The sequence below is a fragment of the Nothobranchius furzeri genome, chromosome 1, assembly GCF_043380555.1.
Source record: "Nothobranchius furzeri strain GRZ-AD chromosome 1, NfurGRZ-RIMD1, whole genome shotgun sequence".
In the NCBI taxonomy this organism is placed as follows: domain Eukaryota; kingdom Metazoa; phylum Chordata; class Actinopteri; order Cyprinodontiformes; family Nothobranchiidae; genus Nothobranchius; species Nothobranchius furzeri.
Window position 1 is genome coordinate 61,192,837 of NC_091741.1, and position 24,834 is coordinate 61,217,670.

At 44.4% G+C, this 24,834-nt stretch overlaps 1 protein-coding gene and 4 non-coding genes across 7 annotated transcripts in view; 4 read left to right on the forward strand and 1 right to left on the reverse strand.

Annotated features, from left to right (window-relative positions):
* atp7b (ATPase copper transporting beta) overlaps positions 1-24,834 on the reverse strand; it is a 272,095-nt gene that overhangs the window by 198,165 nt on the left and 49,096 nt on the right. For all 3 annotated transcript variants that reach the window (XM_054739484.2, XM_054739483.2, XM_054739481.2), the window contains exons 2-5: positions 17,663-18,422; positions 5,295-5,495; positions 4,885-5,210; positions 4,444-4,517 (exon numbers count right to left, since the gene is read on the reverse strand). In XM_054739484.2, coding sequence (XP_054595459.2) covers positions 4,444-4,517; positions 4,885-5,210; positions 5,295-5,495; positions 17,663-18,422 — 1,361 coding nt within the window. The remainder of the gene's footprint in view (positions 1-4,443; positions 4,518-4,884; positions 5,211-5,294; positions 5,496-17,662; positions 18,423-24,834) is intronic.
* trnar-ccu (transfer RNA arginine (anticodon CCU)) lies at positions 1,006-1,078 on the forward strand. Its single transcript has one exon. It is a non-coding gene; the product is annotated as a tRNA-Arg (tRNA).
* On the forward strand, positions 1,219-1,291 carry trnar-ucu (transfer RNA arginine (anticodon UCU)). Its single transcript has one exon. It is a non-coding gene; the product is annotated as a tRNA-Arg (tRNA).
* On the forward strand, positions 3,075-3,147 carry trnar-ccu (transfer RNA arginine (anticodon CCU)). The gene has a single exon. It is a non-coding gene; the product is annotated as a tRNA-Arg (tRNA).
* On the forward strand, positions 3,289-3,361 carry trnar-ucu (transfer RNA arginine (anticodon UCU)). The gene has a single exon. It is a non-coding gene; the product is annotated as a tRNA-Arg (tRNA).

A 24,834-nucleotide genomic window follows, 5' to 3' on the forward strand; every position in this document is an offset into this window, starting at 1 on the left:
TTTTGACACTGTTGACTATCATCTGCTACTGGATAAGCTGAGAGACTGGGAAGGCCTGTCAGAAACTGTTCGAGAGTGGTTCTCTTATCTGTCTGAGCGTTCCTTCTCTGTAGCCATCGCCAAGTTTTGGTCCTCCAGAACCTCTCTCACCAAAAGATGTCTCACAGGGTTGTGTTCTGAGGCCTGTGATTTTCAGGCTCTATCTGTTGTCTCTTAAACACATCCTGAGGTTTTTTTTAAAGGAATATTCTACCGTCTTTATGCAGATGACATCTGACGGTACATCTCCTTTAAGCCCCATGAGATGTCTAAGCTGCAGCTGTTACTACACACCTGCTCAGACTCTATTAGAACCTGGATGGCTGGGAACTTTCTACAGCAGAATGACGATAAGATGAAGATCCTCATCTGTGCCGCAGACAAGCTGGTTCCCGAAGTCACAGCCTCTCTAGATCAAATTGCTTCTCGCACCAAACCCTTTGTTAAGAATCCAATTGTGACGTTTGACCCAGCTCTCACCCAGGATTCTCATGTCAGGTTTCTTGTTGGCTCTTCTTTCTTTCATCTCAGGAGCATTAAACGCCGGTTTAATTAACCAACATTTTTAGTGTACAGCGCCTTGTTTGGTTGTAATGCCTTGTGAATGCGCTTTATAAATAAAATGGGATTGGATTGGAGCATTGCTAAACTTAGTCCATTTCTATCATGCTCTGAACTTGAGATGGTTTTCCCAACCTTCATCTCCTCATGCTTAGGCTACTGCAACTCGCTTTTCACTTGTCTTAGCAAAACCTTCCTGATCAGTTTACAGGTGGTTCAGAATGCCTGTGCTCGGCTTCTGACCAAATGGTCAAAAGACACCCACATCAGATATTGGCAGGTATTATGGTTTTAGTGATGTTGTCTGGATGCAGTTGTTGCATTAACGGGCAGCAGTGGCTCAGTAGGTAGGGTAGGTTGATGACCTTTGGGCACATAAAGATCGTGTATGATTTAAAATTACGAGCCCCAGTGGCCTAATGGATAAGGCACTGTCCTCCTAAGCCAGGGATTGTGGGTTCAAGTCCCATCTGGGGTGGCATATACCTGTTATTGTGATGTTTTCTGCCTCACGTTGTTTCATGAAGCAAACGTTTTGCGTACTTTTTATCACGTCACCTCATTGATAGATATGATTACTTTTGGCCATGTCGAAATCCTTTATTGACACAGGTTTGTACCCCAGTGGCCTAATGGATAAGGCACTGGCCTTCTAAGCCAGGGATTGTAGGTTCGAGTCCCACCTGGGGTGGTATAATGCTCAACAAAACCACTCTCAAACACATCTATAAAATCTCTAGAGTCTTCTGACTTCCTTCAACACTACAGGGACACGCAAGATGGTTATCAATTGTTCAATCGTTGTGCCCCAGAGCAAGTAGTTCACTAAGTGTGTTTTGACGCCATCAGCAGTATTTTCTCCTGCTTCACCTACTGCCTACATCCACTCTGATGGAGATGGTGAAAACATCCAGTCTTTCTTTGTGGACAAAGTCATTAAGGTGAGATCTTCCATCTGTCCTTCAGCGCTATCTCAGCCTCTTCCGACTCCTACCCTTCCCCTCATCCTAAGAATCTTTGTCCCTGTTTCTTCACCTGAGCCATCCAAACTAGTTTACATTATGAAGACTTCTGCACGCCCCCTCGACATCTTACCCTCTTCTTTGTTTAAAAACACTTTTCTGTCTATCTGTCCCAGTGTGGTCTCTCTGGTTTCTGGTCAGGTCCCTGCTTATTTCAAGAAAGCTGTAATCCAACCGCTTCTTATAAAAACGAGTCCTGCTCCAGCTCTCAAAAGCAACTTCAGAGCAATCTCTAAGCTTCCGTTCATCTCCAAGATCTCGGAAAAGGCTGTGGCTAAACACCTCACAGCTGCTCTTGATGAACGCAACATCTACAGTAGTTTCCAGTAAGGTTTTATTTTATATCCCATTCTACTGAAACAGCTCTTCTTAGTTCTCTAATGACCTTCTGACTTACAGACATGCAGGGGACTGTTTAGTCTGGTTCTGCTGGACCTAACTGCAGTTTTTGACACTGTTGACTATCATCTGCTACTGGATAAGCTGAGAGACTGGGAAGGCCTGTCAGAAACTGTTCGAGAGTGGTTCTCTTATCTGTCTGAGCGTTCCTTCTCTGTAGCTATCGCCAAGTTTTGGTCCTCCAGAACCTCTCTCACCAAAAGATGTCTCACAGGGTTGTGTTCTGAGGCCTGTGATTTTCAGGCTCTATCTGTTGTCTCTTAAACACATCCTGAGGTTTTTTTTAAAGGAATATTCTACCGTCTTTATGCAGATGACATCCGACGGTACATCTCCTTTAAGCCCCATGAGATGTCTAAGCTGCAGCTGTTACTACACACCTGCTCAGACTCTATTAGAACCTGGATGGCTGGGAACTTTCTACAGCAGAATGACGATAAGACGAAGATCCTCATCTGTGCCGCAGACAAGCTGGTTCCCGAAGTCACAGCCTCTCTAGATCAAATTGCTTCTCGCACCAAACCCTTTGTTAAGAATCCCATTGTGACGTTTGACCCAGCTCTCACCCAGGATTCTCATGTCAGGTTTCTTGTTGGCTCTTCTTTCTTTCATCTCAGGAGCATTAAACGCCGGTTTAATTAACCAACATTTTTAGTGTACAGCGCCTTGTTTGGTTGTAATGCCTTGTGAATGCGCTTTATAAATAAAATGGGATTGGATTGGAGCATTGCTAAACTTAGTCCATTTCTATCATGCTCTGAACTTGAGATGGTTTTCCCAACCGTCATCTCCTCATGCTTAGACTACTGCAACTCGCTTTTCACTTGTCTTAGCAAAACCTTCCTGATCAGTTTACAGGTGGTTCAGAATGCCTGTGCTCGGCTTCTGACCAAATGGTCAAAAGACACCCACATCAGATATTGGCAGGTATTATGGTTTTAGTGATGTTTTCTGGATGCAGTTGTTGCATTAACGGGCAGCAGTGGCTCAGTAGGTAGGGTGGGTTGATGACCTTTGGCCACATAAAGATCGTGTATGATTTCAAATTATGTAGCCCCAGTGGCCTAATGGATAAGGCACTGGCCTCCTAAGCCAGGGATTGTGGGTTTAAGTCCCATCTGGGGTGGCATATACCTGTTATAGTGATGTTTTCTGCCTCACGTTGTTTCATGAAGCAAACGTTTTGCGTACTTTTTATCACGTCACCTCATTGATAGATATGATGACTTTTGGCCATATCGAAATCCTTCATGGACAAAAGTTTGTAGCCCCAGTGGCCTAATGGATAAGGCACTGGCCTTCTAAGCCAGGGATTGTGGGTTCGAGTCCCACCTGGGGTGCTATAATGCTCAACAAAACCACTCTCAAAAACATCTATAAAATCTCTAGAGTCTTCTGACTTCCTTCAACACTGCAGGGACACGCAAGATGGTTATCAGTTGTTCAAATGCAGTGCCCCAGAGCAAGTAGTTACACTAAGTGTGTTTTGACGCCATCAGCAGTATTTTCTCCTGCTTCACCTACTGCCTACATCCACTCTGATGGAGATGGTGAAAACATCCAGTCTTTCTTTGTGGACAAAGTCATTAAGGTGAGATCTTCCATCTGTCCTTCAGCGCTATCTCAGCCTCACGACTCCTACCCTTCCCCTCATCCTAAGCATCTTTGTCCCTGTTTCTTCACCTGAGCCATCCAAACTAGTTTACATTATGAAGACTTCTGCACGCCCCCTCGACATCTCAGTTTACAGGTGGTTCAGAATGCCTGTGCTCGTCTTCTGACCAAATGGTCAAAAGACACCCACATCAGATATTGGCAGGTATTATGGTTTTAGTGATGTTTTCTGGATGCAGTTGTTGCATTAACGGGCAGCAGTGGCTCAGTAGGTAGGGTGGGTTGATGACCTTTGGGCACATAAAGATCGTGTATGATATTAAATTATGTAGCCCCAGTGAACTAATGGATAAGGCACTGGCCTCCTAAGCCAGGGATTGTGGGTTCAAGTCTCATCTGGGGTGGCTTATACCTGTTATAGTGATGTTTCTGGCTCACGTTGTTTCATGAATCAAATGTTTTGCGTACTGTTTACTATGTCAATTCTTTGTGAGATCTCATGACCTTTGGCCATATAGAAATCCTTTATGGGTTCTATGTAGGCCTAGTAGCCTAATGGTTAAGGCAATGACCTACTATGCCAAGCATTATGGATTCCAGTCCCATCTGGGGTGTATGTTTTGCACATTCTCTATGTTTCATTTGGACTCATGACCACTCCTCCACCTTCAGTCTAACTAATCTGAGAAAATGAACTGCACAAATGTTTTTGTTCATGTGTCTACCTCTGGACTTTACCAGGTGTCTTACCACCTGTTTTTATAGTTAGTTTGATTTCAATATGTATTATTTGAAAACAGATACTTGCTGTTGAATTTCTTCTGTGTGATCAAGGTTGTTTTTGAAACCGCCTTTTTCCAGATTAGCTTCAAATCCAAGACTCTGCAATAAAAACAAACAATCATCATGTTTCTAAATAAACTCAAACTGTCATGGGGTGAGGGCGGAGATGGCAGGCCATGTGTGGTGGAGGGTCCTGGAGGCAGGAGAGCAGGCACGGATGAAAAATAAAAATGGATTTAATAGTAACCAGGAGCGACAGGACAAACGAAGACATGCACATTCAATGATCCAACGAAGACAGGTACAAGACGGGAGGTATAAATTCACAGGGAGAATTAGGAACACATGGGCATATTAACGAGAGGCAGGTGAGAACAATAGGACTAATTAAGGCAGGAGCGACACAGTCAGGGAGGCCAGGGCAGATCATGACACAAACTTGAATCGCAGTATAAATTGTGGTTACCCGAATGATTTTGATGATGTCTCGAACTCCAACAATCTCTGGATCAAAGTGGATGCTGGCTTTTTTGGTTGCCAGGGCCACAGAGGCTGACAGGATTCCTTTGGTTGTGGTGAGTTTGGACTCAATGTTGTGCACACATGATGCATACATCATTCCTGATACGTGAAGGTCCAGTTTACCGTGACTCACTGCATTGTCTTCTATCAGTTTGGCACCGAAGCCTAAATCCTGGATGAGCTGAGTTATGGTGGTGGCATTCAGGACCTCTGGGTTGTACTTCACCTCAGCTTTTCCAGCCATCAGTGATACCAGCACCGAGATGATTCCTGAGAGTTAAATCAGGAGTGAAACACCATCAGTCATGTTGATTTAAACACTTTCAGACTCTTCTCCCAGCAGAAGCAGCTCACCCTTGTGTTTGAGCATGTGTCGCTCAATGTTGGCCACGCAGGAGGAGCAGGTCATTCCCGTCACGCAGACAAAGCATTTCTGTACTTTGATTTCAGGAGAGTCGGCCTTACAGCTTCCAGAACCATTGCTGACTGCAGCTCTGCTAGATTGCAGGTTAGCAAGGTTTGGGTTTTCACGAGTTTGGATGCTCTCCAAAGGCTCTGACAAGGAGAAGCAAAAAGTCAGAATGACTTGTGACCATATAGCAGCTTTTAGTTTAGCATGTTAGGCCCAAAAAAAGCTTTAATCATCTACAGAAATCAAGAAAGAAAAACAGTCGGAGTTAAATCAACAACTCTGTGAATCTTGAGTCTTGTTTCAATGGTAACCAGAGAAAACTGATGGGCTTTTTTGCCCTTGAAAAGTGCAGGTCCCCAACCCCTCCAGGTTTCCCTCGTGTTCCCCCTGGCCACTCACTTCTTATTTAGTTTACCCATTTTCAGTATTAAGATCCCCTGTTTTATATCCCCTCTTCCTTTGGTTCTGGTCTCTTTAGGTTCCTATATCTAACCCCGAGTGTTTCTGGTTTCAGGTTTATCAGTTCACCTTTCTATAGTTGTATGTTTAGATTATCTAGGTTCTATCTCCCTTTAGTTCATTTTGTTACCTTCCCCATTTACGTCTGGTTTCCTCCCCTGCCCCGTTCTGCTCCTCCTCTCGGTTTATTAGTCTCACATGTGCACAAATCCCTAATCACCCAGTCCATGTGTATAAAACCCTGTCTTGTCTCTCAGTGTTTGTTGGTCCATTGTTTTGTCAGCGTTAGTCTGGTTTTCTTCCTGTGCTGTTTAAGTTCCTGCTCTTAAGTTTGAGCTTTTGTTTTGGCTTTCTGTGTTTTGTATTCAAGGCTTAGATTTCAGCCCTTTGGATTTTAGCAACTCCTCCTAAATAAAGGATTCTTATTTTTGCAACCACTCCTGCCTGTGTAGTTCTGGATTACTGCATTTTGGGTCCAAGCCTCCTTCCCTCATTGTGACAGAATGGACCAACCAAACATGGACCCAGCAGACCCTCCAGCTACATCAAGACCATGGCACCCGGAAAGGTACAGTGGTGATCCAGATACCTGCAGACTCTTTATTTGAGACTGCCTGCTGTCTGCCCGCCTCAGAGTTTGATAAGGTTTCCTATATGGTGCTCTGCCTGGGTGGAAAGGCCCTTGATTGGGCTGCTGACTACTTTGATACTCACCCCATAAGAACTGTTTCATTCTGGACATTTGCTAAGGACCTGCAACAGACTTTTGGCCATAAATTGCCTCCACCTGCAATACAGACTGCTACATCCCTGCCTGGGTCTGTCAGCGCCACCTCTGCACCTCTGATGGGCCGAACATCCACATCTTCATCTGGTCCCGGTAGCGCAACCTCCTCATCTCTGGTAGGCTGCCAGTCCACATCACCCTCTGGTCCCAACAGCGCCACCTCGTCACCTCTGGTGGGCTGGTCTTTTTCACCATCCTCCGCTGGTTCGAGCGGCTCCATCTCAACCTTGCTGATAGTCTGATCAACCTCTTTACCGCCTGGTTCCGACAACTCCACCTCTTCATCTCCGGTAATCCGACCCTCCGCGTCACAACAGCCAAGGGTCCAAGTTTCCCCTCCAGGTCAGCGTTGCTGGCGAGGTGCAGTTCCTCCTGAGGCCACCTCCAGCCTTCTGGTGGGTCAGGTTGCTACGGGATCTGCCCCCTCACCTCATGGTCTGTGCTCATGGCTTGGAGTTGTCCTGGAAGCCTCCTCTTCTCTTCTGGTGGATTGGAAGACTTCCACACCACAACAACGTCACAACCATCACAAACAGTCTTCTGAGGCCAGAGCTGCGCCACCTTCCAAGAGGCTCCTGCTCTTTAACCTCAGCCTGAGCTCCTCCCACCATCACCGCCAGCTCAGCCCGAGCTCCATCCACCAACTGCCCCAACCAAAACCTCCGTCACATCTCCTCCATCCTCCCTGAGATGTCACCACCTTCTGATTGCCCCTCCTACAGTCCGAACCGGCTACCTCTCTTTCTCCCCTAATCCTATTAGCGCCACCACTGGTTCTGACAGCTCCACCTCCTCATCTCAGGTGGACTGTAATCCAAAACCACGACAACAACATCATAAACATCTCCAACGTCTTCCAGATGCCCAGTCCGAGCTCCAACAATTCTCAAACACTCCGCCTGAGCTCCAACGGTCTTCACAGGCCAAAGTCGTGTCGCCTACTCAAGAGGCCCCTGCTCTGCAGCCTGAGGCTGAGCTCCACCGATCCTCAACCATTCTGCCCGAGGTTCAGCCTGTCCAAGAGGTCCCTGATCTGCAGACTCAGACCAGGCTCCAGCCAGAACCACAGGCTCAGCCCAAGCTCCAGCCTCCCTCTGAACCCTACCCGTCTCCATCTGCTCTGTTCAAGCTCTCACTGTCACCACCATGCTGCTGCAGAACCCCTTGCCATCTTAAGCCTGCTCTCGTGCTCCAGCTTGATGACCCAAGACCGGTTGGTTGGTTCAGCTGGGCTGAGCTCCAGGACAAGTCCCTCTTCATTGCCACCCAGCTGGCTGTGTTTCCTCCGGGGAACAATTCCCAGACTCTTCTCCAGGTCAGATCTATAAGCGGGCCGTAGTTCCTCCTGGCGCCACCTCCAGTCTTCTGGTGCATCAGGTCTTGACAGGTTCTGCACCCTCGCCTCAAGGTCTACATGCATGGCCTGGAGTTCTCCTTCCTGATGCCTGCTTACCTTAGGAGGGTACATGGGGTTCTACGCTACAGCTCGGCCCCGAGGTTCTGCCTTCTCTTGTGGCTGTGCCTGAAGCCCCGCCTGTCCAAGGGGCTCCGCCTCCTCCTGTGGCTGTGCCCGAGGCCCCACCTGTCCAAGAGGCTCGGCCTCCTCCAGCGGCTTCAGAGGCCTGGCTTGTCCAAGAGGCTTCGCCTCCTCCTGTGGTTGTGCCCGAGGCCCCATCTGTCCAAGAGGCTCCGCCTCCTCCAGTGGCTGTGCCCAAGGCCCCGCTTGTCCAAGAGGCTCTGCCTCCTCCAGCGGCTATGCCCGAGGCCCCGCCTGTCCAAGAGGCTCCACCTCCTCCAGTGGCTGTGCTCATTCTGAGACATTTTAATCAGTTAAACACTCAAAAGTTGATGTTTCTGGTTGAAAAGAGTCAATATCATTATCAGCCACTAGAGTCCATTGAAAGTCTGAGAAGGGGTGACACTAGTCACCCCGCCAGGAGGCGCTGATTCATCTCTCTTCACCTAAAGCCTGATTTATGCTTCTCCGTCTGCGTCAGTGCGGAGACACGCAACGCCATTAACCGTCCTTGCGTAGGGCACGCAAGTACGTACGGAGTCGAGCCCACTTTTTTAAACATCCGTCGAACGAGACGGATTACGGAAGCTTGTGATTGGTCAGGATGCCGCTGTTGTTTACAGCGCCGCCATTGCAAAGAGAGCCGAGTTTAACTAGCGGCAGACACAGAGAAGTTTGAAGAATATCTCGCGAAAAAACTCTAAAAATATGAACGTTTAATCCTCCCGTGACTGGAGGAGTGAAAAGATGCGCAGCAAGCATTTTATTTGTGGACGGAAATGACAGGAAACGTGGGTTTAGAGGTGGGGAGCGCATGAAGTGGTGGAAGAATGAGAGACAAATACGACCATGTTAAAAGTATCTTATATACACAAAAAACACAATATAAACACACTATCTTGGACCGATACATGACAGGATACCACAGAACAGTGCTACGCCCTCTGTGGTCCTGCCGGGCAATTGCTTTGCAACACTCTCCAGGAGACGGAGAAGTATGAGAGCAAAATGCTTCCGTCAATCCGTGCGTGTCTGTCCCTTGTGGAGCTGACGGAGAAGCATAAACCAGGCTTAAGGCTGACATCAGCTCAAGCCACATTGGATTTATACCTTCAAAACTAAAAGCACAGGTTTCTTCCTGCTGTCATTTTAAAGGTAAATACATGTTTTTAATGTATTTTCTGAGTGGTTTCGTGCCCACTGTGTATTATTCTTGTGTAACGGAGATAAAATGATTTCTCCACCGGAGGTTCGCTTCCCAATTACCGGAATTGATTGGCTGGTAATCACCCGTAGCTTGACTAGCATTCAATTGTGACAGTCCTTATAAGCTTTTAAAATGGAATAAAAATAAAAATAAAAATAAATAAAACAGATGAGCGCACTGCGTCACGAACCGCACACGCTAATTTGTCCAAAAGATTAACACGAACGCGTCACGAATGTTTGGTTATTCAGACTGGTCAGTTCTACGACAGAATTAGACCGAAAAGTCCTGTTTAGCTAACAGGTCCCGCTAGCTTAGCACGCCCAGCTGCTAACGTTTAGCTCAACAAGAGCTTCAACATTGAGGTACTCTACACGCCTCGCAGTTTCATTTGTCATCTACACTCTTGGAAAAGTAACGGGTTCTTAACCTCTAACCGGAAGCCCATTAAACATCAAGACCTTTTCATGGCTTGTGATGCCCTTGCAACATCACATGACATGCAGATCTATTAGCGTAAAGTCAAAGGACATTCCCGTGCACACGGAACTGATAAGGAACTGAACGACCTTGCAGACTCTCTTGCCAAACAAGGTGCAGCTGTTGGTACCTCATGGTCCTTCAACCCCTTGTGGCTCCCTGACGAGGTGTCTTCTCTGCCAGACCCACCCCGTGTGTGTGTCGTGACTCGAGCTCTGGCCGCTAACGCACCCACCTCTCGACCATCCGATGGTCTTGTGTCTGTTCAACCTGTCTTTTCTGAGCAAGACCTTGTCAGTCTTCAGTCCCAGGTCCCTGCTATCAGCAGAATGATCCTGTTCCTTTCTGATCCGACAGCTCATCTACCTTCTTCTGTCGAGCTTGACTCCGTTCCTGAGCTCCGTGCTCTATTTCGTGTTCTTGTCATTCCCTCTTTAGGTGTTAACTACAATGGCGCTGCCAGAGTGACCAGTCGATCCAGTACCTCCAAGGTCAGTGACACCCACAGAGTCTGTGTCGCCTCTGCAGAAGGATCGCTTCACCCTGGGGTGGGAAAACTACCTGCCCTAGGGGAAGTTGACGGTTGCAGTGGTGCTCCACCTGAGACTCCGCACCCTGCAGTGGGAACACCACCTGCAGAAGGAGGGGGGGGGGGGGTTGATGGTGGCGCTGCGACTCCAGCTGAAGCCCAGTACCACCTGCTGCAGGGGGGGCTGACGACATCACTGACCCTACTCCACTTCAGCTGGCGCTGGTGACCTCTAGACCTGAGGTTGGTGACTCACCTACCAAAGGGGGGGTTGAATGTCACCTTGTACCACTACTGGCTGACCCTGATCTCTCTGACTGCACCTGCGCGCAGACCGAGGGCCCTCCAGAGCGCACACCTGCTCCGAACCCTCGCAAGGCCACGCCTGCGCCAGTCTACAGTCTGAAGCATTCTTGGTTTCAGTTTTCAGGACTGACTAAGCATTTTTTGCTAGTTGCGTGTGTCTGTCTGATGTCACATGCAGCTAAACTTCCTCCACAGCCTCCTCTAACGATGACCGTATAAACCTGGGCCCTCTTCAGGTATCACACTCCGAGAGCGCCCAGATCTATTGATGACTAATGTAAAGTGATGACGGAGCTATTCCACCGAAGGTTATTTACCCTCTCTCCTCAGATATCTCTGACACAGAACTAATCTGCATGAGACTGCCTCAAGATCATGCATTTGCTTCTAAACTGCTTCCTTTCCAGCCCAAGAGAAGAATGAAGACAAAGGACTATTTCTTTTTAATAAATGAAAGAACTCTAATTTTAATAAAGCTAATCGAATAAAGTGTTAGTCCAATAATAATGTGGACCAATCTGTGAAATGACAATGTTATGATTAGTAAGTTTTAATAAGTAATATGACTTTAATCTAGCTGCACTAGACATCCTGATTACACGTAATGTAAACACATGACAGATTGCTTTTACTCATCCAATCGGAACCTTCCTTTCTGAAGCGTGGCATAGTCTCTGTGGTGTTTATAAATCTGTCCAACTTTGATTCGACCGTAAATCAAAACATCCAGATTAATAAAATCAGTCCCCACGTCATCTTAGATCAGTTCACCGCATTTTAAGAGAAGTATCGGACCGGCCACCCGGACTTCCTTCCGGCCACCTCAGACTTGCTTCTCTGGATATGAGAGTTCTGATGACAAGATCACTCGTACGTGCACCATTCATCTCACGTCTCATTCACACCAAGATCCATTCGTCACTTAAAGTTTAGTTAGTCTTGTTTAAAATTGTTTAGAAATAAATCTTCTAAAACGTTTTAAAGGTGACTCTCTTTTCTCTTGTCTCTCAGTTAATAAGAAGTGTTACATAATCCCTGCAATAAAAAGTTCCAATCTTCTGGTTAAAAGTACCCAAAGATCCATAAGAATGATTTCATATTTACTATGGAATCTCATGTCTTATGGTTCATTAAATAGATGTAAATTAAATCCTTACACTAACTACCGCCTGTTCACACAATGTATTTGTGTTAAAATTGACCCTGCAATGGCGTGTACTCAAGAAATGATGACAGGTAGGCAGATGACTCAGCCACTTCACCTGCTGTACCAGTCAGTTCAGTCCAGTGCCGCTCCGGCTTACACTAGTGAGCAGTATTTGCAGGACCTGAGGCACCATCTGCCTGCAGCGTTTTCTTTTGCACAGTCAAATCTGGAGAAATTGGCTGAGGGCAGGAAGGCTTATTGTGATCAGAAGGCCTCACATTCTGAACTCAACTTAGGTGATGAGGCTTGGTTCTACATCTTTGCTCCTAATTCTGGTCACACAAAAGTCACCTTTGGTAAACTGGCTAAGAAACTTTTATCGAAGTGGTCTGGTCCATACCTGATAACTGAAAAACTCTCTCCGATCGTGTATCAGATCAAGATCACCAAAAGTAACAAAGATCCCGTCTATAAGTGGGTCCACAGGAAATAAATCAAACCACACAAGGGTTCCACTAAATTGGATGATATTAAGACCAATAAAAATGATAACCCAACTCGAATCAAACCAAAAGGGGGGTGAATTTTCCGTCCGCTCTCCCTCGGTTCTCTGATTCAAGTCACACAAGTTCTGTTGAGTGTATGTGTGTGTGTGGATAGAATTCATGTCTAAACATAACATACAGCTTTGGTTGACTTTGTTGTGGTCATGCTGTGGATTTCCATAGTTTACTAATCACTGATTCCTACTGTGGTACATTCACATATAGGTTTGATTACTAACAACACTGATTTACATTCTAGTGTTTCATCTTCTACTTTACTTTATAACCTCTTTAACAGATACATTCCAAATATACATATTTGCATTATTTTGCTTACAGCTGATTTCTTTATGAAGTATCTATTATTATCTCCTTCATTTTTAATTTTACCAGTTATGGGCTACAGATTATTTTGCCCTTCTGTTTTGATAACATTTCTGCTCAGAAGCATTAATTTTCCCTTACATATATATTAAAGGTTCTGTTAATTTTGTTCTTTTTGCAACACTTTTTCCAGTACACGTAGTTTACTGCATCCATTTCTTTCACCTGGACTCTATTCACACAATATGCTTCACATAGCACATACAGGTACACATAGTGTTAGGTTTCTTTTTGTTTGTTGTTTTACATCAGATGCAATCTATGTGTGTCTACATTCAAGTGCCCTTTCTGTGTGCTCTGCTCCTCTCCTGAGTTTCGCTAGATGTCCTCGCTTCCTGGGATATTGTCTCTGCATCATCGCCTGGTTCTGGACGTCCTATGGTTTTCCTGCGATGGTTTCCTGGATTTCCTGGATCTCTACGAATCTCTACGGATCATGGGGATCTGGCCTGTTTCCTGTCCACCGGCTTCCGACCTAAGGATTACGCTAAATGGGATTATTATTGCCTGTTTGGAGTTATTACTTCCTGCTGGGATTACCATTGACTATTGTCCAGTGTGGGGGGTTGGTTTTCCTCACTCCTGATGCTCCATGCCTGGGAACTAACCTTTCCTTAGGGCCTCTGGGATTATTCAACGACTCATGGTTTCTGCCAGGACCCTGTGTCCTTGAAAAGGGAGGATAAGTAACGTCCAGAAATGGTCTATTTTCACCTACATATTGACCTACACAATGTCTGGTCATCTACAAACCTAATTCCACTATCTGAGTGGAGTTTTGATCCTGTCTTCTAAAGCCCAGAACATTCTGCAGTCCTTGTTGACATTTCAGGGGGAACAAGATGTCAGCCTATGTTCCCAAACAAAAACTTCTTTTGATAAGACCGCAGGATTGCACACTCTCATGAATGAAGAACTTTTACAACTCATAAGTTAAATAATCATTAAATAATAATATGGTTGAATGCACAAATGTTATATGAATAATAATATTGATGTTTGAATAATCTGTGCCTAATTCAATAATGTTGAAATTAATTTTAATATTACAATGAAACATTTTGATGTTATGATCAGTAATGTTTGGTTTAACAAGTGAATCATTATCTACACTCATACACAATGTTCATTAGAGATAAATTAATTTAAAAGTAATTTCATGCACATAGATATGTTCTTACCCACAAATCAGAGAACCTTCTATCTGAAAGAAGACGTGATGTTCTGAGGTTTGTTTGTTAACACCTCTTAACATGGCACGTCCTGAATGGCCAGGCAATCATAATTTGAGAATATTAAAACAGAAACTTGTTGAGTGATTCAGTTAGTTTTTGAGAAGAACTCCAGACTGGCCACCGGGAGAAAACTCTCCAACCACCGCATCTCTTGACAAGCTGTCAAAAACCTGCTACACGATGAAGCTGACACAGCAAATGGTTCCTTTAGAATAAAGCTGAACCAACTTCAACTCCTTAAGAGTTATTCCTAAGACGCAAACAACTGTGGTGACCTGGAGACATCTCGAGACCGGTCTGGTCGTACTGCGGTTTCTCCTACGGACTTCAGTACCTTTGGTGTCTACCCGACTGCCTGACAGCCCGGATCTACAACGTGGGACTCTGACGAAGGGTACGTAGGCTCACAGATTGCGTCTGATGTGGTTTTATAAACCATCAATTATAGTTACAGCAAACCAAATTCTTTTTACACCCAGAACTCAGTTTCTTCTAGATACAAGGTTCTGATAAACACACACCATTCCATCATCATACAGGTGCTGGCCAGTAAATTAGAATATCATCAAAAGGTTGAAAATATTTCAGTAATTCCATTCAAAACGTGAAACTTGTACATTATATTCATGCAATGCACACAGACCAATGTATTTCCAATGTTCATTACATTTAAATTTGATATTCATAAGTGACAACCAATGAAAACATCAAATCTGGTATCTCAGAAAATTAGAATATTCTAAAGGCCAATGAAAAAATGTTTGTTTCTCTAATGTTGGCCAACTGAAAAGAATGAACATGAAAAGAATGTGCATGTATAGCACTCAATACTTAGTCGGGGCTCCTTTTGCCTCAATAACTGCAGTAATGCGGCGTGGCATGGACTCGATCAGTCTGTGGCACTGCTCAGGTGTTATGAGAGCCCAGGTTGCTCTGATAGTCGTCTTCAGCTCCTCTGCATTGTTGGGTCTAGCGTATTGCATCCTCCGCTTCACAATACCCCATAGATTTTCTATGGGGTTAAGGTCAGGCGAGTTTGCTGGCCAATCAAGGACAGGGATACCATGGTCCTTGAACCAGGTGCTGGTGGTTTTGGCACTGTGTGCAGGTGCCAAGTCCTGTTGAAAGGTGAAGTCTGCATCCCCATAAAGTTGGTCAGCAGCAGGAAGCATGAAGTGCTCTAAAACTTCCTGGTAGACGGCTGCATTGACCCTGGACCTCAGGAAACAGAGTGGGCCAACACCGGCAGATGACATGGCACCCCACACCATCACTGACGGTGGAAACTTTACACTGGACCTCATGCAACGTGGATTCTGTGCTTCTCCGCTCTTCCTCCAGACTCTGGGTCCTTGATTTCCAAAGGAAATGCAGAACTTGCTTTCATCAGAAAACATAACTTTGGACCACTCAGCATCAGTCCAGTCCTTTTTGTCCTTGGCCCAGGCGAGACGCTTCTTGCGCTGTTTCTTGTTCAAGAGTGGCTTGACACACGGAATGCGACACCTGAATCCCATGTCTTTCATGAGTCTCCTCGTGGTGGTTCTTGAAGCGCTGACTCCAGCTGCAGTCCACTCTTTGTGGATCTCCCCCACATTTTTGAATGGGTTTGTCGTCACAATTCTCTGCAGGGTGCGGTTATCCCTAGAGCTTGTACACTTTTTTCTACCACATTTTTTCCGTCCCTTCGCCTGTCTGTTAATGTGCTTGGACACAGAGCTCTGCGAACAGCCAGCTTCTTTAGCAATCACCTTTTGTGTCTTGCCCTCCTTGTGCAAGGTGTCAATGATTGTCTTTTGGACAGCTGTTAAGTCAGAAGTCTTCCCCATGATTGTGGTGCCTTCAAAACAAGACTGAGGGACCTTTTAAAGGCCTTTGCAGGTGTTTTGAGTAAATCAGCTGATTAGAGTGGCAGCAGGTGTCTTCTATATTCAGCCTTTTCAGAATATTCTAATTTTTTGAGATACCAAATTTGGAGTTTTCATTAGTTGTCACTTATGAATATCAAATTTAAATGTAATGAACATTGGAAATACATTGGTCTGTGTGCATTGCATGAATATAATGTACAAGTTTCACGTTTTGAATGGAATTACTGAAATATTTTCAACCTTTTGATGATATTCTAATTTACTGGCCAGCACCTGTACATCACATTCCATCCACTTATATTCATCCATCACACTCGTCTTATTTAACTTGTCTTGTTTATATTTGTTTAGAAAATAAATGTCTTACCTTTTATAAACCTGACTTTGTCTGAATTAATACGAAGTGTGTTCGATAACTGAAAAAGCAAAGAATCCTAGAATTTTCTGATTAAACATTCAAAGACTAATAAGGTTGATATCCTATATTTATATAGAATATCACAGCTTATTGCTCATAAGTAAAGGTAATATATTAAGCTTAAAAGCAACAATATTTACCCCTAAAACAATAGGATAGAATAGAATAGAATAGAAGAGACACCACAATGGGGAAATTCACTCATTACAGCAGCACATAAACTTAGTGAAGTTATGCAAACTTCTGCTCTTTCTGAAGGCTGAACTCAGACAATTATGTTTTAAAAAACAATCTGTGTATGAAAATGTAGCAGAACAAAGGCAAAACACTGCTTTGAACACTGCATTGAATCTTGTTATTTTCTGTTAGACCCCCAAAAAATGAAAAGTGTATTTCTGCTTTTAAACTTTATGCCTTCAAGATAACAGTTCTTTCTGACGGTAAATATTTCATAATATAACAGGGCTGCTCGATTATGACAAAAATGGAAAGCTTGATTATTTAAGATGATCTTCAATTAATGTTGACAAAACAAATACTGAAAACAGATGACACAGTGCAAGCATTTGTAATGTAAAAATAGAAACACATACTGTAAACTTCTATGTTGTAGTGGACTTCTACAGCCTGCTGCACACTAATGATTTAGTCCTGTCCAGCAGTGCCGCAAGAGAGTGTGTACAGCAGCACGGCGCGTCGTGTTGCTCAGATAGATTAACTATTCATCAGCCTGAGAAATTGGAGGTCCGGGGTGAGAGCACATGTAGACAGCCTCACGCTCATCGCGTGAGAATTTGCAGCTCTGACAAAATAAAAATCCACCTTGGATATGGCTTGCTGTATCTGAATTTTTTTTGCTTGTAAAACAGCTGGTTCTGTTAGCGAGTGAGATCCACAAAGAAAGGTTTATGATTGGTCAGTCGATGTAACGCAATCATGCTGTGCATGTGCACATCATTCCTTTTCCTAATGTCAGGAAGGATAGTTCGGCGCACAGGCTGGGTGTTTTGCTAACCTGCAGGGAATATTGACAAAGTTATACAGTAAGTAGATAAGGGTTAACAGTTAGGTTGTTTGTTAGGTGCTTAAGGAAAAAAGGCAAGAAGGTGGTCTGAAAAGTTGTTAGAAATAGCAAAATATTTGGCAATACTACGTGGGAGGTGCGCTCAATTTGCAATTCAGAGACGCATGAGGGTGAACTGAGGGGGAAAAATAATCGGCTAATTTTGTGTTAATAATAGTTCAAAGCCCAGACCATAATTGTTATTTAAATTTCATTAATCAAGCAGCCCCATAATATAAACAGTATAAGGATGGGAAATTGAAGCTCTTATTTTGACGAGCCACACAGTATTTCTGATGAGTTTATGTAAAGAGGAAAAAATGTCATGTGTTTTCCAACTCAACCAATTACAATGTATCTTACCTCCAAATGAGGCATCAAAGCCCAGTTCCTCTATGGTTGTTCTCAGATGTTCTGGTTTCATCAGACTTGGGTCAAAGGTTATTGTTCCCTTGGCTTCCTCCAGTGACACCGTTACAAACTTCACTCCAGTTATCTGAGAAACCCTGCTTTCTATGGACCGCACACATGAAATACAAGTCATCCCTCCAATCCAAATTGTTACAGTATGAATAGGAATATCTAACAAGTCCTTCTGCCAGTAGACCAAACCTCCACCAGACTGGACCTCAGGCATTAAAGTTGCCTCAAACCCCAGGTCCTGAATCTTGTTCCTCAGCCCTTGTTGAGTGATCAGAACCGGATGATATACAATCACAGCTCTACTATCCTGAAGAGACACTTGGATGTGCAAAACCCCTGATAAACCACCGATGGATCCCTTAATGGACTGAACACAGGACTGGCAGCGCATACCATCCACCTTGATCTGAACTGCTGCTTCCATAATGCATCCAAGAGTCTGCAGCTGCAGAGCGATCTCTTCAGTGCTGGTGATTGATGCATCATAGTCCACCTGCAATAAATTGTCCGGTCCAGACAAGATGACAGCGAGGACTCCGTTCAGTTGGCTGGCTGTGGTTTCCACGACTCGGTGCTCTAAAGTAAGTCCCAGCAATTTAAAAGTGGCTCTACATCCAGGTTTAGGTGGTGAGTGGAGTTCCCTCTGGCTATCATACTCGTAGGCCAAGTTATCGAAGCCTTTAAGGTCAGGACTGTTCCTCTGGAGGGAAGAGAACAAAGAGCATCAGTTCAAAAGCTTTACTTCTGTAGATTCATTATTACTAAACACAACAACAATATAATAATAATAATAATAATTATCATTATTATTATTAGTAGTAGTAGTAGTAGTACTAGTAGTAGTATTAGTATTACAGTTTTTCTCAATTGCTAAAGCACAATTCCTGAAACCTTGCTCTCTTTTCTCAAAGCATTAAACACAAAACCTCAGCTTCTAGCACGATTTACAAAACATCTCATTCCTCTTGCAAAATCAAACTTTCGCCTCAAAACAGTTTTAGCTGTGCTCAAAATCAAACACTGCTCTCAAATCATAAACACATTGCTCAAAATTACATACACCATCAAGCAGTCAGTAATCAATACACCAAAAAATAGGAGGCACAATGTTCAGGGCCATACAATTTGTTTATTGTACCATATACAGCCTGCAGTCCATTGTGCTACAGTGTTCAATGACAGTGAAAAAAATACATAAAATGAAAAACATCCAAGGACTAAACATGTTATCAATGGGCCTCTTCTTGTCTGGGCTGGGTCAGGCTACAGCACTTCATCTGCATCACATGCAATATTTTCCCTCCTGAGGCTCAAATTGGGTTGCACTCTAAGTCCTGCTTCCCTCATTGTCAGCCCATGGACAACAACATGGTCTATGATTGTTGTGACTTATTTGTCATTTAAGTATTTAGTTACTAAAGAAATACAGTCCTGTTGTTAGCACTGAAAATGTATTTGTGCAAGTATTTTATTTTGAAGGGAACCTTCAGGAAATGCACTTTTCTTCGCTGATTGTGTTGTACTTGACGAGAGAAAAAAGAGACGTTGAAAGGTTTAGATGTTGCTCAAATTCTGAAATGAGCATTAAATGTTCAAGATAAAGACGCTGTCGTCCGTCATCATTTTAGAAGCCTTTATTCCACTTCAGTTTTTGGTGCCGAAAATCCGGGAAGTGTAAGACTACACTAAATTTCAGAATTGAGTGAAGTGCTAACTGCTATTGCTAGCAGCCAAGATGACGGACCGGCTCGAGCGGATGAAGAAGAAACGTGCTACAATACGGACCTCGGTGACAAAGCTGTTATCCCGCCTGGAGAGTGAGGTGGGCAAGGAGACACCAGATAATGACAAGCTACGTGAGTTTCTGACACTTTTGATCTCCAAGGAGGAAAGTTTAATAGATTTGGATAAGGGCATAGAAGAGGAGACACCTACAGATGCACTGGAGACGGAGATTTCAAACACACAGGATTATATGGACCGCCTTCTGACATGAAAGTTTCGCGCTACTGGAATAATTGAAAGGTCACGTGAGTCCACAAGAGCGCGAGTCAGTGATGCGGGTTCTGGTTCATTTGCATCACAGTCAAGACAAACTGTTAAACTTCCCAAGTTACTGATAACCCAGTACAATGGTGAAATAAGTCAGTGGCAACAATTTTGGTCTCAGTACGAAGTAGCTATTCACAAAAATGATGGATTATGTAAAACAGACAAGTTCACATACTTGAGATCCTACCTAACTGGAGCAGCTGCACGGACTATTGCAGGACTCACCATGACAGATGACAACTATGATGATGCAACTGAATTACTCCAGAGTCGATTTGGGAGAAAGGACATTGTGATAAGTGCTCATATGTCCAAATTATTAAACCTGACACCAGTAAAGAAATCATCTGATGTGGCATCTTTGAGACACCTGTATGATGAGTGTGAGATTCAGATTCGTAGCTTGGAATCCTTGGGGGTGCACAGTGACACCTATGGCTGCCTGCTATGTCCAGTGCTGCTGCAGCTCATCCCAGAGGATATAGCCTTAGCCTACACCAGGCGATCAGACTCCAACAGCGAATGGAAGGTTCCAGAGCTTATCGAGTTTCTGCAGAATGAGGTGCAAAGCAGAGAAAGGGCGCTACAACTAACCAGACCTGGACATGAGGTTAAGGATGCTACCCCAAAGCAGGGCGGTAAACCATTCTATGATTCTGATGTTAAACCTAGAAGGTGGAGCACCCCATCAGCTACTGCCTTGCACACAGCAAACACTGTGCCCCAGACCTGCGTGTTTTGTGACAGCAGTAACCACAAGCCTGAAAATTGCCCAGAACATTCAGTAAGTGCACGTAAAGAAAAGCTGAGAAAACTTGGAAGATGTTATGTGTGTTTAGGTCCAAAACACATAGCAAAGTTTTGCAGAACAAAAATTTCATGTGGTTTATGTAGACGTAGACACCATCAGTCAGTGTGTGAGCAATCTGAAGTGAAGCCTGAGGTCGACAACGGCAATAATAGTGTACATACAGATGCTGTGTTATCTTCAGTAACAAGTCCTGCGCAATCAAGGATAAAAACTCAGAACACCGTACTGCTTCAGACCGTCAAAGCATGGGCAGCGGGCCCCAAAGACCGAAAAATATCTCGCTGTCTTTTGGATGGAGGCAGCCAGCGAAGCTTCATTCACAAGGATGTTGCTAGGGCCCTTGGACTACCAGTTATCAGACAAGAGATGCTAACTCTCCATGTTTTTGGATCCACTACTCCTGTGACAGAGAAGCGCAACATTGTGAGAGTTGAGCTGGAGAACATGTGGGACAGTCAGCAAAAATTGGAGATTGAAGCAATAGAGACCCCCCAGGTATGCGCAGCTGTGATTAAAGTTCCAAGTGGACCGATTCAAGCAGAGCTGAAAAGAAGGGAGCTGCAGCTCGCAGACTGTCCACTAGAAGGTGCTAATGATGCAGAGCTGCAAGTTTCAATAGGAGCTGACTGCTACTGGCAAGCTGTTTCTGGTAATGTTCAAAGAGTCACAAAGACATTAGTAGCTGTTGAAAGCATTTTTGGATGGACTCTCCAGGGTCCAGTGATGAGCTCCAGTGTAACAGATACCACTTGTATGCACATTAACTTATCTGAAGACACTCAGATTTCAAACCAACTTCATGCATTCTGGGAAGTGGAGTCATTGGGCATAGTTAAAGACACAGCAGAGAGCACAGAAAACTTAGAGGTTTTGCAAAGTTTCGAGCAGACAACAACCTTCAAAAATGGACGCTACCAAGTTGAGTTACCGTGGCGACCTGACAGAACTCAACTCTCAGACAACTTAAAGGTGGCCAAAAGACGTCTTGAAAGCCTAAAGAAAAAACTGAGAATTGATGCCGCTTTGTATACCAGTTACAACGATGTGATACAAGACTACCTGCAGCAAGGGATTTGTGAGGATCTGTCAGAGGACACATGGTCGACAGGCAACTCAGTCAAATATTACATGCCACACCATGCTGTTGTGCGAGAAGACAAGGCAACAACCAAACTCAGAGTGGTTTTTGATGCATCATCACATGAGGAAAATTCCCCATCCCTAAATGACTGTCTGTACACTGGGCCCAATTTGAACCCAAATCTGCTGGATGTGCTGATTAAATTCAGATTGCATGAGATAGCCTTTACTGCAGACATCACAAAGGCTTTTTTGCAGATATCCCTGACGGATAAAGACAAGGATGCAGTTCAATTCCTGTGGCTCCATGGACCCCCAACCAAAGACTGCGAGGATGAGGTGCATATTCTTAGAATGAACAGAGTTGTATTTGGAGTGTCTCCTAGCCCATTCCTGCTTGCCGCCACAATCCGAAAGCATCTCAAACAATATGAAACCAAGCAGACAAAAACAGTGCAGACACTGAGAGACTCCTTATACGTTGATGACTTTATTGCCAGTGTATCAAATGTGCAAGAAGCCCATTGTGTGACAACAGAAGCAAAAGACATTCTGTCCCAAGCCGGGATGAACTTGTGCAAGTGGGTTACAAACTCCCCTGAGCTCAGAGCCTTGTGGAAGGAGAATGGACTAGAGCATGGTGTGGAAAGTGAGTTAAGTGGAAATGTACTCAAGGTCCTAGGACTAGTCTGGAGATCTGGAACTGATGACTTTGTGTTTGATCAAAGAGGACTTATGGACATTGTAAAGGGGAAGGAAAACACAAAACGAGGTGTTTTGCAGACGTCATCTCGCATATTTGACCCCATTGGCTTTCTCACACCATTTACCATCAGAGCCAAGTGCCTTTTCCAAGAGATGTGGGAAAGTGGGCTTAAATGGGATGAACAACTACCCCCTAAGTTAAAGGAGAAATGGGAACAGTGGTGTGCTGAGTTACCACTGCTCCACCTAGTGGCCATTCCTAGGTGGCATCACATTGAGCATCCAGATTCACAGAACGTAAGCTTACAGGTTTACTGCGATGCAAGTGAAAAGGCTTACAGTGCTGTGGCCTATCTGAAAGGAAAAAACAGAGAAGGAGAGACCGTGACAAGTTTTGTTGCTTCCAAGTCACGAGTTGCACCATTAAAAAAAATGACTTTGCCTCGTTTAGAACTTATGGGTGCACTTATTGGAGCCAGATTGGGACACAGTCTTCTAAAGGCATTTGATCTGGAAAGAAATCAGCTTCACATGTGGACGGACTCGATGATCACGCTTCACTGGATTCATAGCTCTGCTCAGCGGTGGAAACCATTCGTGGCCAACAGAGTGACTGAGATACAAGAGCTCACAAATCCAGAGCTGTGGTCCCATTGTATGGGCAAAACCAACCCTGCAGACCTACCGACAAGAGGCCAGCATGTCCAGAGCCTCATTGACAGTCAGCTGTGGTGGAGTGGACCTAAATCATTGCCAGCAGCTGATGAAAGAGAACAGGTGGATGAGAACTATGTGTCATCTGAGGTGAACTGTGAACTTAAAACTAAGCACCAGGTTGTAGTGCAACTGACACATGCTGAGCAGGTTGAACCACTGTTTGACATTGAAAAATACAGTAGACTTAGGACAGTGTTAAGAGTAACTGCATGGGTTAAAAGATTTGTGACAAACACACGATCCAGTAAGAAACTGAAAGGAGAGTTGACCGCGGACGAGATCAGGGCTGCCGAAAGGTACTGGGTGAAGCAGACACAGGAAAGTAGCTTTAGCTCAGAAATCCTACAGTTACAGCTGAAACAGAATGTGAAGAGAGACTCTAAGATTAAGGATTTGAAACCATTTTTGGATGAAGATGGACTGATATGTGTTGGAGGGAGACTTCAGAACTCTGATCTTAGTTTCAGAGAGCAGCACCCCTGGGTGCTACCAAGCAGTCATAAATACTCTGAGCTATTGGTTCGTTCTTGTCATGAAAGGGTGATGCATTCTGGTGTTAGAGACACTTTAATCCAAGTGAGGGAGCAATACTGGATCTTGAGAGGGAGACAGTTCGTTAAACGCATTGTTTCTGGATGTTTTATTAGCAGGAAGCTAAAGGTTAAAGCGGCGCAGCAGATTACTGCTCCTTTACCTCAGGATAGAGTAACAGAATCAGCTGCATTTGAAGTTACTGGGGTGGATTTTGCGGGACCCTTGTATGTTAAAACTAAGAGTCAACCGACAAAGGCTTACATTGTATTGTTCACTTGTGCTGTAACAAGGGCAGTACACTTGGAGTTGGTATCAGATCAGACCACTGAAAACTTCCTGTTAGCCCTAAAAAGATTTATTGCTAGAAGAGGGCTATGTAGGATCATGTATTCTGACAATGCTAAAACATTTAAAAGGGCAGATAAGGACTTGAAGGAGATGTGGCAGGTGATTAAAGACTCAGAACTCACTAAGTTCTTTACCGAGAAAGGAATCACCTGGAAGTTCATTGCTGAGCGGGCAGCTTGGTGGGTGGGCTTCTGGGAGAGGCTTGTGAGATCTGTAAAAACATGTTTGAAAAGAGTGCTGGGGAGGGCCTCATTGAACTTTGAGGAACTAACAACTGTGCTGACAGAGGTTGAAGCAGTGTTGAGCTCTAGACCATTGTCTTATGTATATAATGATGTTCTAGAACCTCAGCCACTAACCCCTTCTCATTTCCTGGTTGGAAACCGACTAACTTCTCTACCACCAAAGAATCTGTCTTCCCAGCCTCACACCCCCATTGTCAACAAAGAGGAGCTGGGACGACCGCCAGAGACTTTTGAATGGCTTTTGGAAGCGCTGGCGCAGAGACTATTTGATGGACTTAAGATCAGCCCACACATCTGAGACCACAACACCCACTACAGTAAAGGTGGGAGATGTTGTTCTAATAGGAGAGGACAACACACCCAGACAGACCTGGAAAATGGGTAGAATAACAGCGGTTTTTCCAGGCAGAGATGGACTGATTCGTTCCTGTAAGGTTTGCAGTTCTACAGGTACCATTTTGAGAAGACCTGTACAGTTACTATATCCCTTAGAGGTATGTTAAGGACGGCTAACTGTTGATGAACATCTGTTCATCGGGCAGGAGTGTGTTGTGACTTATTTGTCATTTAAGTATTTAGTTACTAAAGAAATACAGTCCTGTTGTTAGCACTGAAAATGT